Source organism: Alnus glutinosa, chromosome 1 (genome assembly GCF_958979055.1).
Source record: "Alnus glutinosa chromosome 1, dhAlnGlut1.1, whole genome shotgun sequence".
NCBI classification, from domain to species: Eukaryota; Viridiplantae; Streptophyta; class Magnoliopsida; order Fagales; family Betulaceae; genus Alnus; species Alnus glutinosa.
Window position 1 is genome coordinate 40619893 of NC_084886.1, and position 19113 is coordinate 40639005.

General features: G+C 35.2%; 1 protein-coding gene across 8 annotated transcripts; it reads right to left on the reverse strand.

The window, feature by feature from the left end:
* Positions 1–133: 133 nt before the first annotated feature.
* LOC133881304 (uncharacterized) lies at positions 134–17477 on the reverse strand. Of its 8 annotated transcripts, none has more exons than XR_009902493.1 (13): positions 17134–17477; positions 16108–16210; positions 14463–14549; positions 12015–12061; positions 10494–10551; positions 9883–9996; positions 9555–9677; positions 7428–7539; positions 6620–6687; positions 5307–5521; positions 3618–3831; positions 3108–3214; positions 134–281 (listed from the first exon to the last, which is right to left on the reverse strand). XR_009902493.1 is itself a non-coding variant. In XM_062320237.1 (13 exons), the coding sequence occupies exons 3-13, from the start codon at positions 16187–16189 to the stop codon at positions 3162–3164; spliced, it is 1173 nt and encodes a 390-aa protein (XP_062176221.1). In that variant the 5' UTR covers positions 16190–16210; positions 16317–16404; positions 17134–17477; the 3' UTR covers positions 2983–3161. The 8 variants fall into 8 exon arrangements, 5 of the variants coding, with proteins under 5 accessions (XP_062176221.1, XP_062176227.1, XP_062176216.1 ...); XR_009902492.1 differs by lacking the exon at positions 134–281 and adding an exon at positions 2176–2775; XM_062320237.1 differs by lacking the exon at positions 134–281 and adding an exon at positions 16317–16404 and having other exon boundaries at positions 2983–3214.
* Positions 17478–19113: the final 1636 nt, after the last annotated feature.

Consider the following 19113-nt stretch of genomic DNA (forward strand, 5'->3'; position numbering starts at 1 on the left):
AATGAAGGGCATACAACTAACCCACCCATCCATCATCCATGGAAGGTGTGAAATCGAGATACTAGATAATCAAAAATGCTTGTTGCAACAACACTTGTACACAATTTGTTCACAACCCACCACTCATATGAGTGGGACCTAGATAATTATTGGGAATATTTTACAGCCAGAAGTAGATGCTCCCTCCCTTGAAACTGTTGATGTATAAACGAGGGTAGCCGTAAAGAGATTTGGGTTGTATTTGACTACTGTTTCTGTTGACTACACGCCTACACCAAACTCTGCAAAAGGAGCTTTTATTAATCATATAAAAATAAAATTGCGTACAGTCTAAAACGCGGGAACAATTCCAATAATTTTTTTTTTTTTTTTTTTTTTATTTGTCATAGTACAAGAATCTGCTGCTTTACCTTAGTACAAGAATAATTTTTTTTTTTTTTTTATCTTTATTGTTAATCTATTCTTATCTTTATCTAATTAAACCCCACAAGGGCTGCCGAATCATTTCTCTTTCATATTCAGGGCCAAAGGTAAATAGTGAATGTATATATAAAGACTAAAAAATGGGACTTTCTTCTGAAGAATATACGTGGGTGAGCTGATGAATTTGAAAAGAAAAAAACAAGGATTCCTAAATCAATTTGCCTCAATATTAAATATTTGTCAAACAGAGTAAAAAGAAAGTAAAAAGGTTCCCCCACTTATTTTTTGGCAGATTTAAAAGAAGGCAGCAAGATGTTTAAAGCATCTGAAAGATGGATCCAATTTACCTTTTACCATGCTTTGTTATATACTAATCATAAATTAATGATACAGAATTAGAAACACAAGGCTCAAACAAAGGATTCTTTCTTTCTTATATGCTCGTGGACCTCATGTTGGTCGGCTGTCGTCTCTCATATTATATTTTCAGGGGGGAGAGATATTTTAATGTTCCCCCCAGTACAGCATAACTGCAAATGTGAAAGATAAGCATAGCAGCCCAACTTGAAGAGCAGCCAGCAGGGGATATGCATCTGTTTCTGGGAAAGGGAAGATTACAACACCCCATTTCCACCTCCTCTTTGTCATTTTTGCTCAGGAAAAAACCTGAAGTGACTTTTCATTTTCAAAGCAGTGGCGGGCCCAGCCTTGTGAATATGGGGGCTAAATTGAAAAAAAAAAAAAAAGAGAGGCAAAACAAAAAAAATAAAAATAAAAAATTATAGGTAAATTTTAATTTTAGGAGAAAATTTTGGGGCTGGGAGCAGGGCCCCCTTGGCCCCGTGTAAGTTCGCCCTTGTTTCAAAGGTTGAATGACATGACACTTTTTACCATAGAAAAAGACAGATACCGGCCTAATTAAATCACATGATCAATACGATAATAACAAAGATGAAACTTTATCCACCATCTTTCCCCTAATCTTTCTTTTCCCCTCCCCCCACTATGCAATTGCTCAAAATGTACAAAATTGGTAAAAGCATTTTCAGACTTTCTTGTTGTGATATTACTACAGGAGCAATATTTGTCATGACCCATGCTAGTTTGAAGTCTAATAGGGGAGTGGCCATATAAAAAGGACAAACAAAGCATCTCAACAATAAACATTTCCCTCAATTATCATATGAAATTTGTGAGAACCAAGAACAACTTTCTTTTTATTTTTCTTTTTTTTTTTTATTTTCACAAGTAAATATAACTCATATAGTCGATCCAAGTCGAATCCTAACGTCACCCTCCACCCCTTATTATGGAAGATGACAATGCCATTTGCTCAAAGACAATTGGCAGAACAAAAACAAACTTCTAGAAACTATTTGGCTTGGCTTGAGAAGACAATCTATGCTGTGCAAATAATAAATATAGCTGCCAGAAGTCTCTTTTGTTTTCCGTCACCGCTATCTATAACGAGTGGGACAGGATTAATTAATTAATTAATTTTTTTTCAAAAACAATAATACACTCACCCGAAAAACCCGTCTAATTATGTCGAACATGGAAGGATGTGGCAATAATTCAACCCCTAGAGGTGAAGCAAAATGTAGACAGTAACATTTCGTAAAACGACAGGCAGCACAATGGACTTTGTGCCGCGCCGAGAAGCAGAACCGTAAATTCCTCGAGCCATGTCATTATCAGACGATAGAGGCGATCATTAATATAAGATAAATCCATCCAGTCCAATTGCAACTATGTGCTCGACCACTTTTAACATCAGATAGCGAATATTAAGCCTCAAACATAAACAAATCCCCTAGCATAGAGACAAGAACCTGTCCGAGTCTGTTGCTGTAACGCATTAGTCTTATGCCACTTCATTGCATAATTGCGAGTGGCAGCATACCAGGTCCCAGACTGCTCAAGATTCCTACTTGATATCTCCTTGAATTGGAGCACCAACACCGCACTTCCACCAAACCTTGAAATGCCACAACAAAAAGGACGTATATGTATATTCATTCATAGCATTCAACTTGAGATTCCTTCAGATGCTGCCATCATCAATGACATTATACAAATATATAAAACACCTTTTATGTGAGTTTTGCCACAGGGTTTAAGAGAGAGTCAGTACAGAAGTCCATCCCTCCATATTCTGCAACTTTAACTAGCTTACCCGCATTACCAACCCTCCAAACAGGAGAAAATATTTCATTTCAAAACATACCTCCAGTCGTTAGATTCTAACGGTTCGGGTTGCTCAACAGTGATGGGAACTCAGCAGGATCTTGAATCCCAGACATCAGCATGTTCTTCCTTTATGATCTTATTAGTTATGAGACCCCAGAAGATCTAACACCATATAAAACCATTATCACAAAGAAAACAATAATTTAACACATGTAAGGCAATGCGCTCAGTGCAGCACTCACTCAAGGCTCTAATTATTATTATTATTATTATTTATTTATTTTTTTAGTGGAACCCGTAAAATAACTGTACCCCCAAGCTCATTTTTTGCAGAAACCAAAAAAGACCACATAGGTGTATAATGCAGGAGAACAGAAAATTTCTTTTTCTTCATTTTCATTAATTATAAACATAGGTGTACAATGCAGAAGGCTGGAATAAACAATTTAACCAATTTCCTTTACCAATTTCAAAATGGGATTCTAATTCCTAACCTCATGTATCGGGTTTAATTACACCTTTGCCTAGCGAAAATCCCACCAGGACTCCTATATAACAGGAACACTTCCATTTGGCTGCTGCATGGTCCCCAGTGGTTTTCCTACAAAACCAAAGACATCACCCATACATAAAACTTATTTCCCAGCTTCATAGTACTTTACATCATAAATCATACGGAAAAAGAAAACGGGGGGAGGGAGTATATAGATGCGATGGATAAGCTGTGTATGATATTATCAGTACTTTTGTTGCTGTAGAAGGGGCGCAACATTTTGAGATATTGAAGATAATAAGGCCTATAAATTGGTAAAGGTAGTGATTGCCAAAATGAACTCATTCACAAACACTTGCCCTCACTCTACTCGCTTTTTAGCTTAGCTTATAGTTAGGGTTAGCAACCAAGTTCCCCCTAACCACGTAATTTGTTAGCTTAGCTATTATCAGCTAATCAAGAAATGACTAATTCATAAGTGCAACTGTAGTAAAACATAGCAGTGCACTACCTGAGTTGCCTGCAAAAGAATAAGGCTTTGAAACATATTTGCTTCTCGTCAATCCAACAGAAGCTGCCTCAGGCCTCAGAGCATTATCAACAGGAAACTGATTTGAGAAGTTACCGGCTGAGAGGAACCCTCCAGTTTTACCCAAGCATACATCTGAACTTTGTGCAAGAATTTGATCAGGACTTCGCACAGAAGACATTGTGTATGTATGTCTCTGCTTTTCAAGGAATAATGAAATCTTTAAGTCAGTTGTTCTCCATACTTAATTCATGCAATCTGCAGCATGTTCAAGAGGTTTACTGATAAAATAGACATATGGCATGCACTACATAATAATTTTATGTGGCCATATTGCATACATAAGAGGTTCAACTGACCATGTAGCATAATAGATTCATCTAGATGGATGAAATATTTGCATGGAATATATTAACTTACAAAGTATTCATGGATTTCTTCTTAACACTTCTGGATCTCTTTTCGTTCTAATTACTAATATCAAATCCAGAACATCAAATTAGTTAGTTATTTTATTGGACGAATTCTTGTATTATGACAAAAACATGACTAAAGTGAGTAATATCATCAAAGACAATGAATATAATATTTACAATGAGTAGGTGCTCTGTGAATCTAGTTTATAATCCAACCTACACTTTTTCACTTTGTGTATGTATGTCTCTGCTTTTCAAGGAATAATGAAATCTTTAAGTCAGTTGTTCTCCATGCTTAATTCATGCAATCTGCAGCATGTTCAAGAGGTTTACTGATAAAATAGACATATGGCATGCACTACATAATAACTTTATGCGGCCATATTGCATACATAAGAGGTTCAACTGACCATGTAGCATAATAGATTCATCTAGATGGATGAAATATTTGCATGGAATATATTAACTTACAAAGTATTCATGGATTTCTTCTTAACACTTCTGAATCTCTTTTCGTTCTAATTACTAATATCAAATCCAGAACATCAAATTAGTTAGTTATTTTTTTGGACAAATTCTTGTATTATGACAAAAACATGACTAAAGTGGGAATATCATCAAAGACAATGAATATACTATTTACAATGAGTAGGTACTATGTGAATCTAGTTTATAATCCAACCTACACTTTTTCACTTTATGAATGCTTACAAAAGGAAAAAAGAGTACGAAAGGAAATTTTCATAGAATGGCTACAGCTTCCAAGTTTGCTTGAAATTTGACATCCTCAAAGTGTTAAAGCACATACAAATCTAGAAATCAAAAGGTAAATGGCATGCGAATTCTACAAGTATCTCACTCCCATTGTTCCCTTCACAATTTTGTCTTCTGTACCTTTTTTTAACAAAAACCCATATAATACAACTGCTACCATAAAAAACTGATAAAAAGAAAAGAAAAAACAACTCATTTTATGGAAGTTAAGGCAAAAATATTTATCATAACAATTGCATTTCTATTCAGGTCTTAGACATTTGGAAGCAACATTAATACTTGGAAGATCATTAAAATTTCAAGCCTCATACAGAAGTTCATTTCACATGCCTTCCATCCTTTCTTGCTTTTCAATATAAAAGTAAGCAAGATATTGGGACTTGTACAGATGTAAGTTTCAACAACTAAAAAAGCGATAACTTGAGGATGCATGAAGACTTAAGATTTCAAATGATAACTTGAGGAAAGAACAGGGGCAAACCTTCCTGTTGAGCATCTCATCCATTGGTTCAACCGAAGAGTCCCTTGGAGATGAAGACTGTGATGGAATCATGTTCTCTTGTGATATTTTTGAACTCACCATGTCACTGCAATGTTCCTTAGTTGATGCCTCACAGTAAAGATGAGTAACTGCTGATCGGTGACGATTATTTCTTTGTGAGTAGTACATTTTCGTAGCAAGAGGAACTGGAATATCTGATTGGATTACATCACAATAATCATTGTCACAAACTCTGAATCCAGAAAGCACTCCGAAGTCAAGATTTGAGAGAGAAAAAAAAAAGTTCAGGACAACTTTCCAAAACTATTACACAGAGAATGTTTATGACCACTTCAAACAAAACATAATATTTGACAATTTTTGCTACAAGATATTGCAACCTATATTTTCAATCTGCTCCAGTGCAAAAAACAGAGCAGACTATAATACAGAAAATCCAACAACAACCAAAAACCCTTTTGTTTGCAGGCACCATTGATGGACTTGCCCGCACTTTTTATAGCCAATCATACAATCATTAGGAAGTAAACCTTCTGAATTTGTCCCTTTTGGACAATTTGTGCCTGCACATAAGCATGAGAAACATGTCTACACATGAATATACCATAAATTCAACATCAGCATTTAGAATCCAGAGAACCCAAAGGAATACCATAGATGAGTCACCAATATCTAAGTGAAGATATGTATGAATATGGCTTGATAACCATAATAGCGCATTAAATACATCAATAAAGCAAAAAAAAAAAAAAAAACATGAAATCAAGGTTTAAGTAAAAATGCTCAAAAATTCCAGTAAGCATCAACTAAAATTACTGCATTTATTCAACGGTAGCTGCGGTCTTTATAGCAATTATCAAATAAGCATATAGACAACATCCAAAGCAGCAAGTGCATCATTGTATATATAGTCATTAGTAGGAAAGCCACAAGGGTAAAGATAAATAAAGAGAGCAAATTTTAGTACTTCTCTTTTTGATTGTCTATCCCATCAAAAGACAGTATAAGCATCAGATGAAAAAACTAGGTGACAGATGAGTATCTCAATTGAAGTAGAAGCTATTAAATTACATTAGGCCATAATAATGCTAGATGCTATTAGAATTTCCATAAGATATTGGTTTCATGCCTTCAAGGTTGATGATTCTTAATCAGGTAAGGCATCTGTTCTTTTCACTGTTTATCCGTTAACTAAATGCTACTAGACAATATTCTGCTTAAGGAATTCTAAGGAAACAGAATAACTTCAAGAGATACAAATTCAGCCATATAGGGAAATGAACCCGAATTACTTGTGATTTTTGTAACACCAGATGCCATTTCTAGATCATCTAACAGAAGTTGATGCCCAGCTGCTATCCTACAAGAACAATAAAGAAAATGCATTATATATTCAGGACCCAAAATAACATCTCAGAAGGGTCCTCAGAAGCAGCATAAATGAAGAATTTGATTTCAATTTTTTTGATTGGTATGTTGCAAATGCAACCAGAGGAAGAGGTGTCATTTGGTATACATCTCATTGACAAGAATGAAGGTCCCAGTTTGATAATTCCACCCAATATTGCAAACCAAGTCATTTATAAAGGAAGAAACTGAATCTACTCTTCGCAAGAGGCTAAAGTGGGCCATTTTGGGGGGATGAAAAAGAATTAGTCACCTAAAGTCAGATGCCTAAGCACTCCATTATTCTGCCACATTCTTCTATTCTTTTAGAGGTTATGAAATGGCACATATAAATCATTCTCCACTTAGGCACTTATATCCAACACTGGAGTTGCATGGGCTTGTAATTGGACTAGCTTACCCATTGTACCAAAACAAAATTTTTTGTTTTGTAATTAGCTTAAAAAAACTCTGTACAAGTTCTTTTAGCTTGGACTTCTAAAAACGTTTCTTGGACATAAGAGTACAGCAAGTATCTGGCTGGGTATGAGATCAGCAGCAATGTATAAAGAGTAGAGGACTCAATGAAACACATAAGTAGTCCAACGCACTACATATGTTCAAGATTCAGATAGAACTTTTTTGGGTACTTGAAAATATTCAGATAATCATTTACTCAAAGTGAAGTAGCATTATAGAACAAAGAAGGCATACAATTTAGAACGTTTTGTTGGAGGCAGCATTACACAAGCTGGGTGGTCCATATTTCCAGGACAAACTCCTGAAACATCCATCATAGATCCCACATCTACACAGGCTGAATTTCCTAAAGAAAATAGGTAAGTAATGAAGCAAGCTAGACCCAGACAGTAAAGAATATAATTTTGTTACAAATAGATCTTGCATACAAAAAGCAAAAAGTAATTGCATTCAACAAATTTACAACATATATTCAAAAATATCACTAACCAAAAAAGAATGCAAGGAAAAGGAATGCAACTTGACTCAAACCGTTGTTCCAACTATATGGGTTTGCTACATGATGTTTATAATGAATAGACAATAAACTATATTCACAGGTATCACTACAGATTTTTATTTAAATTAAAAACAAAAAGGATACTTGACGCTTATTTGAGACAGCCTTCTCTATGAAAAGCCACGCAGATACACTAAGAACCTGTTTGGAATTGTGTTGGAAATAGAGCTTTTAAAGCTAGAAAGAGTTTTTTAGAAAATGTTTCATTTTTAAGCTTTTTCAAAAAGTGTGTTTTGGCCTTTTTTAGAGCAAAAAGTCAAAGAAGTAAGTTTTTAGTTTTTTTTACCAAACGGACCAACTTTTTGTTTGTCACGGCTTTCTATGTACTAAAAGTAATTTTTAAGCTCCTTAATGCAATCCCAAATATTCTCTAAGAAATAAAGTTCAGTTCTCTCGACAAATATAGCACATATCTTTTTAAGCATCATAAGTGCCAATAAGATCAAGTTCTAAAACTAGAGCAGTGTGTTTCACCACCATGTTACTCTACCAATGACATTTTTAACCAAATATACATGCATGGAGGAAAGAAAAAAGAAAAGAATAAGAGGGGGCCCTTTATTACAATGTTTCAATCAAACAAGCTAGTACACATCATGACCCACATTCACAGCCTGATTGTTCACAGCAGTAATTTAGATATGGAAGCTGTATACTGGAATCAACTAAAGTGAATGCAAGCAAGATATGAGATAGTAACAGAAAAGATTAAGATCAAGCAACCGTTACCCTGGGTAAAGTAGCATATCTGATAAGCCATCAATGAGATATTACAATAATAAACTTGTTCAACAAAATGATTTTATATATCAGCCAAGACAATTGCTAGAAAAGAAAATTGCTACAGGAGAAACAAAAATCTCAACCATACTATATACATAACACAGAATTCAAGGCCTCATGCCTGTACCACGTCTCATTAAGTCAATTTTTATAAACTGTTGACAGAAAAAGCTGCAAAATTTTCTCCTAAGATATCTCCCGTAATAGCTGCTTTCTTAATCTTAAAATTCCTATTGTAGTTCCTAAATCTTTCGTTTTATTCATTAAACAAGATCTTTTTTTTATTGGTAAGTTACACACGCACCCAGTGGGACATAAACCCACGACCACGCCCTCCACCTTGCTACAAAGGGAGGAAGTGCCATTTGAGCTAAAGCTCATTAAAACAGTTATCTCCTCAATCAATCTCCTAATCCAACTACGAGCTATGGTTTATGAAAGATCCTTGATTTAATCCTAGGGAGTGATTTTTTCTCGACCTTTTTGACCTTAGTTCCACTGTAGCAAGTCCAAAAGATTGAGAAATAGAACCATCTGATCTTATTTGTTTGCAGTAACCATGAGATGATCACTAGGGTCATCCTTTTGTCAATAGATGTTCATATTACTCGTCATCTCTGAAAAAAGAGAACCAAAAGGGGGGGGGGGGGGGGGAGTCTAGTATAAATACAAATAAAGGAAATCTCCCAAGAATAATTGCTTTAAATGACATAAAAAAAGGTATGGATATCCATTCACCGATATAAATTATGTTCTGATGTTCCATTGTCCAAGCATTGATCTGTTTACCACTAAATTGACTATAGTAACAATATGTTGGTTTCTTTAAATTCTTCTCATTTATTTCTCTATTTTTTCTTTTTCTCTTTTTCTTTGTTGTTTTTGGTGTAACTTCAGCTTTTAACTTTCTTAATTGCTTACTATTATGATAATATTGAAATGTCTTCCCAGGATTGCTCAGTTTCATATTTGTGCTAGAACTAGATATGAAGAATGCAAATCAGAGCAAATGAAGTTACGTTTTGCATCCAGGGCGAAGGAAGCCACTCCAATTTGATTGTCCAATTGAGATTCTGATGCAGTAGCATCATCAGCATCTATGGGTTGAGACTTTTCTCGCTCCCCAACTGGAGTAATTTGGTCTAAGAGAGGTCAAGAACTATAAAAAGTCATCCAAATCTTGTTTCCATAACACAATATATGTACTAACTGGATCCAGATATTTAGGACCTTCTTCAGTTCAGGCAAAACAATGTTCAAAAATAATTATCATAACAGGGCAATTGTCTGAAAGACTGAGAAGCTGAACATTTAAACTTGCTCATGATTTTTCTTTTTAAAGGATACTAGCATAAGCAGTTAGTAACTTTTTCCTCTCCTTCCTTGGAGGTTTCCTGCTCCCCGCACTGCCATCAAGCTCCAAAATATTTTCTTCTGCAGAATTTAGTGACCTACATAGTCCTAAAAAAAAATCAGGAAAAAAAGGGCCTACTTTAGAGAAGCCCCAGAACAACATCCTCGAATTATAGCTAGGATCCAAAATATTAACATTTGGCAACCAATTAACAAACACCATGTGTAAGTCAATAAACGACAACTAGATTATCAGATGGAAACCAGGTGCTTAGTTAGGTATGATATATTGGGGTCATGCACACAACTCGTCGCATGCTGATAATTCATGATGGAGCCCTCACTATTATAATGACAATCGGCATTTAGACAACTAAATTACAACCAATAAATAGGCATTTGTGCCAACGTCCCTTTCCCTTTTTGTAAAACTTCAATTCTCAACTTTTTGTCTAGGTGCATGGATGTGAGTTGACTGGTTATGAAGCATATGAAGCCAGACTAACACTTACTATTAAAACCAAGGGAAATTATTGACAAAAAAGGATGGGGAAAAGCAGGGCGGGTTGGAGGGCGGGGGGGAGGGAGAGAGAGAGCCTCCAAACCTGCATGAGCCGCATATTGACTGGCCTTGATAGGCTTCTTGCAAGCATTGCAACATACCTTCACATTTATATTAAACAATCAGAAAATGAAGTGAATAAAAGATTATGTGAAAAGCACATCTGCCTTGTAAGCAAACAGAGACAGAATCTTAATCACATAAATCAATGAGTTGATGTAACCAGCAGGTCCAAATTTAAAAATGCACTAGACAAGCTACTTTCTTTTTGGGTGAGGTATTCTTCCTAAATTCAGGTAAGAATCTGCATCATAAAGGCATCCTCGGTATAAAGCAAAGAGAAAACATACTATGCTCTGGAGAAGCTACTGTGCCTATGTGAAGCATCAACATAGAGAGATTACTATTCTATTATAACATTTACTTTTAAACAATAAGAATGTTTTCACAAGATAATGAGCTTGTTTGGTAATGCTTTTTAGATGGTACCTTTTGCCTTTTTGTTATGATGTGACATTAAGGTGAAAGTAGTTTGAAGTGTTTTGTAAGTGGTTTACGTGTAGAGTCGTTTGTTAATTTTTTTGCTTTTTTGCTAAAAAGTATAAGCAAACGAGCCCAACATCTTTTTTCTTTTCCTTTTTTCATAATCTGCAAGAAGCAAGGCAAAGAGTTACAGCTTGTCACATAAACTACATACATCAAGTCACAAGGCTAATAAAAAAGCATCTTATTTGAGCTCCAAAAAAGAAAATGTCACAGCCCAGGGATGCACTAGTTACATCCATGTGATACTCGAAAAGGACAAGTCACAATTCATACTACACATACCCGTGTCGTTCACTGTGATGAGGCACCACAATACGTAGAAACAGTTATGCTATTTTGCTTCTTATCACAACTCTACATCCTATATTAATAGCAGCAGCAGGAGAACAATAATTTATCTTCCCTCCTATGATTGTTTTCAAGTTCCTATTTACCTTCATTGCTTTAATGCACAAAAAAGGTCCTCCACATGCCAACCAACGACTCAGGACAATAGATCCTAGTAACTGCTGACTCCAACTAATCACAGTTGCATACATACTTCTTTGTCAAGAGGGTTTATATAATAATCCAGATGGTCAAGACAATCTTCTAACAATTCCAGTTTAGAAGCTTACTGAATCACGATCACACATAGCAGTACATATTTTTTTTTGATAAGTACACATAGCAGTACATATGACATTAATAGTATCTTATATGTGAGAAAAGAATAAATGTGAGTCCCATATGATCAGATTGCTGATTGTGTAAGCATTTCCCATCCTTTACATGCAAAAAATGCCTATCTTGGAGTCAAAATTAAGGGAAATTCCAATTTTTTCAAACATCACCCTAGACCAACTAGGGGGAAGAAAAGGCTAATGGGTAAAAAAACTACTTGTTAGCATTCTAGGCAAAAATTTAAAAAAGGCAAAGAACTACGAAGCATAAACAAAAAAGATCTCTACAAGACCAGCTTCTTTACCATAATTTCAAATGTTAGCATGAAATAAGTCATAATGATGTCGAACCTTACCAAATGCAAAGGTTCAGCCATAGGCTTCAAACCAAAGACATGCATATCTGCAAAAGGAAATAATCAAACACTTACTCATAAAAAAAGGAAATAATCAAACACTTAAAAGGAAGTGAACGCCAACAAAAGCAATATAATTGGGAAGCAAAAATAAATCTTACACTCTTAAGACTAGAATTGAAGGAGCTCTGCAAGATTCTTAGATCTCCCATTATGTGAGTACAGCAAAATTGCACCTTGTCCACAAGGTCTAATCTTTAACTAAAGAAACATAACATTATGCAGATAGATGTTGCTTATAAACTCACTTCCTAGCTTTACGTGTAAAGGAAGCTACTTCATTTAAGGAAAGACATCAAAATTTTTGGGATGTTAAAATGCCCCAATCCCACTAATTTTTTATTTTTTATTTTTTATAAGTAATCGAGATTTCATTATAAGCGTATGACGCCCCCAAGTACACAAGAAGTATACAAGAGAAACCACCTAACTAGTACGAGCAAATTGAACAAGAAAATCATAATAACTAATCACCAAAGGAGAAACAAAAGCAGTTATCCAAATATATAGGGTTTTCAAAAATACGGACTTATTCTCCTTCAAAGTCCTCTTACGGTCCTTAAAATGTTCGTCATTCCTTTAATATAACTCAATGAGCACAGCTTCTTTTCTATTTTCCCTATCAACAGAAGTTCAACAACTAAATTTGACCGCTGAAACCCTTTTTTCTGGTCTATTTATTTATTTTTCTTTTGGCAAAAGGAAAGGTTTCGTCATTCCCAAAACCTTTTTCCCTTCTTTGGAATACCTAGATTTCTTTTGGGAAATTACATCACAACCCTCTTGTGCTTTCACGCTTTTTGACATTGAGACCCTAGTTTTCAATTTGATGAAATCAATACCCAACATTTGTAAATCAAGACCTCCGTTACTATTTTTCATCAGATAGATAACAAAAACGATATAAAACTACAATTATATCTCTCGGTTCAAAATAGTAAAAATAAAAATTGGGGTTGGGTCGTCACCCAGCCACAGCCACAGTAATGGTTGGGCTAGAAAAATTGAGGGCATAATTATATTTTTGTACTGTTTTTGTTATCTATTTGACGGAAAAAGCTAACAGTGGACTCAATTTACAAATGTTTGAAGCACAAGTCTTGATTTCATCAAATTGGAAACTGAGGTCTCAATGTCAAAAGGCGCGAAAAATACAAGGGGTCGTGACATAATTTTCCGTTTATTTATTTTTAGTTGCTATACATGAGAATGTGCACAAAAGCAACATAGGCACATTGAACTGGTTAGAAGGAATCGATAGATCACTTTGAGCACATATAGGCGTGATATATTGCTCAAGCAACATCTTCAAAGCATTGACTCATATTTGTATGTTGCATGGACACTTTTAAATGAGAAAACAGATCAGGTAGACACATGTCAATCACCAACACTTCAACAGATGCTAGTAGAAAACTCCCTATACAATGTTGCCAAAGGCACACTGACCACAAGGGAAAAGGAACGTGCACATATAGTGGCTTCATATACTTCAGGAAACCAAAAGTTACTAAGGCACTCACCTTTGTAACCTAATTGGTCAAAAAGAAAGAGATGAGAGGCAATAAAGGCAAGCACCTCATTAACAGGTTTTTTTTTTTTTTTTTCTTCTTCATATTTTACATTTCTGGTAGCTTTTGCAAGACACTTTCGCCTACCTTTAGCTATCAGTCACTCCCTGCTTCTTGTGTGTACTGATGTTGACTCTATATAGTAGTTTCATTATAATCTGCAGGCTATTAGAACACCTCTCGCACAAGACTCAAAGTCCCAGCAGGAGTCTTGTGCGGCTCAATCTGTGGAGGAGTCCAACCGGGACTCTACTAAGAAGTCCTCTACTTCTATCCAAAAGCCAAGTCCTATTATAGAGTCCTAATGCAATGGTATCATAGCTAGATAAGATTTCAAGTGTTATAGTTTGAATGTATTTAGAGGTAGAAACCGGTTGCTAGACTAGAGTTAATGTTTATCTTAAACTTTGTAATGAACCTCTATATATGATCAATGAATGCTCGGTAAAGAGTAAGGTTTCAGCTTCCATAATTTCTATGTTCTATCAAAGGCCTACTTATCCAGTACTCTTGATAAAAATAGGGAATGAAAAATAAACATATCAAACCTTTTTTGTTTCTTAATTAAAAAGAATCCTGCTATAATAGCAGTAAAGTTTCCATATTGAATATTTTTTTTTTTCATGTTTAACATGAAAATGTAGTTTGCAACATCAATGAGAATTAAACGATATGCCACAGCTCCACACTACAATCAACTCTTTGTATTAAACACACTATGGTAGATGACTTTCGAGTAAAAGGAAAATAATCATTAGATTGAAGGACACATAAATAATGCTGGATATAGATCTTCAAGAAAATTAAAAAAAACTACCTTCTTCATCAAGCAAATTTGCTTCATCTGCATCGCGTAGTTCTCTACAGATGTCTTGAGCAGCTAATTTCTGGCGCCCAACTTCCTCTGCCAAAGGGGATAGGAGGAAGATGTTGATATCAATTCATGTTAGAAGTATACATACACATATTTATTGAAATTTACTTTGCAAATAAAGCATAACAATTTAAATCAGTTGCATGATGCAAATCTAAGTCTTGGTCACTGCAAGCCATCCTCCCACTAAGTGGTAGGTGTAACTCAAGTTTAATCGGGTCAAGTTGAAAAGAAGTTAGGTAATTTGACAATATTGGAAGCATTCATCCATTCCAGAATTTTCGCATATAAATTCTTTTTTTTCTTTTTTTTGATGAGTAATCGAATTATCAAAAAGTCTTAATAACAAGTATTTGCATTTCGTATTTCCCAAAACCTAGGAATATAAACATCTTTTTTTTTTTATATATAAATAATGTCATTTCATTAATAAAAACGTGTAGAGGGGCGTAACCCTAGTACACAGGGAGTATACAAGAGAGCCCTTAGTAAGAATGAACTGAAAATAAATTCAAAAAAGGAATATAAACATCTGCCCACAAATGAGGAGAGAGAAGCAGAGAGGATGAGAAAGGGAGAGTCATGTCAAAATTTATATCCACAGAAGTTCGATATGTTTACTAATATAGCTTGAAAATACCGCTGTGAGACAATAGAAAGACTAAATAACTATGAAACTTACTCTATTGCTATGCTATGCTATCCAGCTTTGTGCTCTATTGTTCGTTTTCCGGATGCTTGGGTGGTGGATAATTTGTCCGTGGTAGGAGGTGTGGCTCATTGGAATATTCTCTTTACGCGCTATGTTCAGGATTGGGAGGTGGAGATGGTGATGTCCTTCTATGAACAGTTATACTCTATTCGGATTCGGCACAGAGAGGTTAATAGGGTGGTGTGGAATCTTTCTAAGAAGAGGAATTTTGCAGTGAAGACTTTTTATAAAGCATTAGTTAGTCACGAGGTGGCTTATTTTCCTTGAAAGGGTATATGGCGTGTTAAAGTTCCGAAGCGGGTGGCGTTCTTTGTTTGGACAGTGACTTTAGGAAAAATTTTAACACATGACAATTTACGTAAGCGTGGTATTGTGGTGGTAGAGTGGTGTGTTATGTGTAAGAAGCATGGGAAATCCGTTGATCACCTTCTTCTTCACTGTGACGTGGCACGGGTTGTTTGGAGTTATTTTTATAGCTTATTCAGGGTGGAGTGGGTTATGCCTAGTAGTGTCTTGGATTTATTGAGGGGTTGGAGCACCTTGCTGGGTCATGGTTCTATTATCCGTATTTGGAAGCAGGGTCCTTTATGTGTTTTGTGAGGCTTGTAGCGTGAGAGAAATTCTAGGTTTTTTGAGGATGTGGAGGTTACGGTTGGGGCTCTTTGTAGAAATGTGCTTAATATGTTATATCTGTGGGTGTCGGCTCATAGCCTGGGTCATATGTCGTTTGCTGATTTTTTACTCTCATGTTCGTTTATTTCCTCTGATTATGGGCTCTTTTTATACTTTCTGTGTACTAGGGTTGGGTCCCTTTGCGCTTTTTAATGAATTATTACTTATAAAAAAAAAACCTATGAAACTTTACAAAAGTTGTACCTGCCATTGTTTGCGAGAAGGTCCCAGCTGCAAGAAGCCTTGCCATGACTGCCATTCTCCCACTTCCGATAGAGCATACCATCAAGAAAAGTAACTTGAATATCTGTACACTAAAACTACCAAATCAGCATAGAACAATCCTTTTTCTTTTTCTTTTTTTAGTTTGATTCGTGAGCTTGGAGGGAGAGGCAAAGATTCGAACCGGTGACCTTAGCTTCGTATGGCTCGTGCCCGGCCGATTATGCTACACTTGGGATTAGAAGGGCCCAATATTGCATCCTAAATATTGACAGTATCCTAATTCCAATTGCATACCCACATAATAATTGTAAATCAACTCCATATAAAAAAAAAACAATAAACTATCACTCACATGTTCACACACACGAACATGCATACGTTTAGACTGAGAAATCCGGAACACTCGAAATTTAAGGTGGAATTAGTATCAGGTCCTTTACTAGAATGCATTTCACAAATTCATTACACGAGCTGGCTCTGACAGCCATTGAATAAAGAGAAATGCTATACTTCCCAAAAATTCTCACCCAAATTTGCTCCTCAAATGATGTGTCAAAATCTTATGTAATTTATTATTTTGGAAAATGTGTCACCGTCTCATAGGATTGTGGCACAACATTTGGGGAGAGAAATTTGGGATAGAAATTTTGGAAAGTGTAGCATTTTTCTTAAATAAAACTCTACATTACAAGATCGAAACACATTTCACAAATGCACGGATAATCAACCGGTGGCAATCCAAAACACCAGCATTGGCGGTATAACCCGTATAAAATAAATTTTCAGGCTCATGCAATTTTGGAACGACAAACCACTATACCGCCCAAAATAAAACCAAAAATCTGAACATTTTATCAAGGGAAAAAAGCAACACACGCAAAGAATCCAAATCTTACTCCAAGAATCACATTATATGTAAAGAAATTGCACCTCACATAATTAATCGGAAATTTTTTTTTTTTTTAAAAAAAAAAAAAAACACCAAATTAAACCGAAGAACATCACCTCAATCAGTGAACAATTTTCTCCACGAAAACGCCGATAAAGAACCCCCAGATTTGTGAACAAACGTGAATATTCCAAGAGTTGAATCAAGCCGCAAAACGACGTTGATCTCCGCCTGGTGTGCGCAGAACTGGAGCTGAATGAGGAGCGAGGAACCGTAGCAAAGGTGGAAGCCGAACCCTAGGCCCCACAGAGAAAGAATTTGCTTTTGGTTTTTTCTACTAAAGCTGTGTTCTCTGCGCTCTCTCACTCTCCTCCGGGGAGGAGAAGAGGAAGAGGTGGGAAAGCTATGAAAACGAGAAGAGGGAAGCTTTTGTGAATTTGTGCAACAGTACTGTTACAAACTACAGAACCATATTTTAGATATGTGGTTGAATTCGATTATTATATTCTTCAAGGGAACCGTCGTCGTTTTGCCTTCCCAACGTCCATGATTGACTCTTTTTTTTTTTTTTTTTTAAGGCAAAATATAAATTTGTTTGCTTAATTTACTTTTATATCTACTTTAAAAAAAGGAAAAAGTTTTTCGTGTTTTTATTCACACTCTCCCTCCAAAATTTTCTAAAACTTTTACATAGACATAAGTAATTTTATCACGTCACTTCAAAATTTTCCTAAAGAAAATGGTGGCTCACACGAGTCACAACCACCCCTCGATATATAGGTAATTTACAATAACTCGCGCAGCCATAAAAGAGTGGTCGTGCAATAATGACATGACAACTCTGATTATGTGGCATTAGCCATGTTAATTCCATGTAAGCAGTTTTAGATAATTTTGGACAAATTGAGTGGAATGAAAAACATAAGAAATTTAAATTAGGATTTTTGGTTAAATAATTTTTTTTTTTTCTAATGAACTAATATTAATTTATAAGTTGCCCCATGAACCCCCATGTGAATTAGCCCTCACTTTCAACGTTGGTGCTATTTTGTTCATTTAAGCTAGAGGAATGCCACGTGTGACGTTGGTTCAATTTTTTTTATTTTTTTTTATTATTTTTTTAAAAAAAAAAAATCAATATAAAAGCGATCATCCTCCTTCAGTCTTTATAAACCACTTTAGACATTTGCCCTAAAATTTCAGCATTCTTCTCAAGTGGCGGTGGTGGTGCTACCACCAATAGACGACTACTCAGCATTAAAATGTCAGGTTCATCAAAGATTAACTAGCAAAGTAACATATGGACCACCCCATGTGACCATGTCCCGTTGTGGATTACGTGCATGTCTGAAGATTGCCTTTACTGGAAATAATTTCAAATAAAGGTTTTACAGCTGTGTCAATTATGACGTAAGAATTTGTAAATAATTGTGTTGAAACAATTAATGTGATTATTTCACACCACTTTGATGTGATATTTATATTCTCTTCATACTTAAACGTGTAAAGAAAATAAAGGATTAAAAAAAATTGAATCGTGTTTTAGTAAAATGGGCCTTATTGTGCTTGCATCTCAGTATTCTTTTCAATAACACTAGTAAATTGTATATTTGAAGCGTACGTAACTAGTCAAATGCATGTATTATTTCATATGATATATGAATGTACTTATCACTTTTAAAATAGGTATTGAAAAATGCTAACCCATATTATAGGTATATTTCGATAAAATTGACATTTTTGAAACGTTTTTATAGTTTGAGAGGTCAGAATCCAAGCGTTAGCTGTTCGTTGGGCTACTTGCAAAACAGCTGTCAGTTTGAGGGGTTAAGCTGTAATTTTACCTTAAAATAACTATTGATTATCATATGAAACTCAAATGTTTTGAAAAAAATACTAACCCATATATTTACTGTACAATGATCAACCAATTTTGTTAGTATGATGTCGGAGATTGATTTGAAGTAGCATGATTTTGATAATTGCGATGTAATACGTTGAAGATTGATTTGGAGCAGTATAATTTGGAGTATTATTCTTATTCGTGTTATACTATAATTTTGATGTAACTTTCATATACATTTGATGATGATTTA

Excerpts from the sequence above, each read along its gene's own strand:
- LOC133881304 (XM_062320232.1), bottom strand. The coding sequence starts at position 16,189 with ATGGTATGCTCTATCGGAAGTGGGAGAATGGCAGTCATGGCAAGGCTT. Across the intron at positions 5,522-6,619 it reads TGGTGTTACAAAAATCACAA|ATATTCCAGTTCCTCTTGCT; the intron begins GTAATTCGGGTT and ends TAATCCAATCAG. Across the intron at positions 3,215-3,617 it reads TTCTTTTGCAGGCAACTCAG|GAAAACCACTGGGGACCATG; the intron begins GTAGTGCACTGC and ends TTGGTTTTGTAG.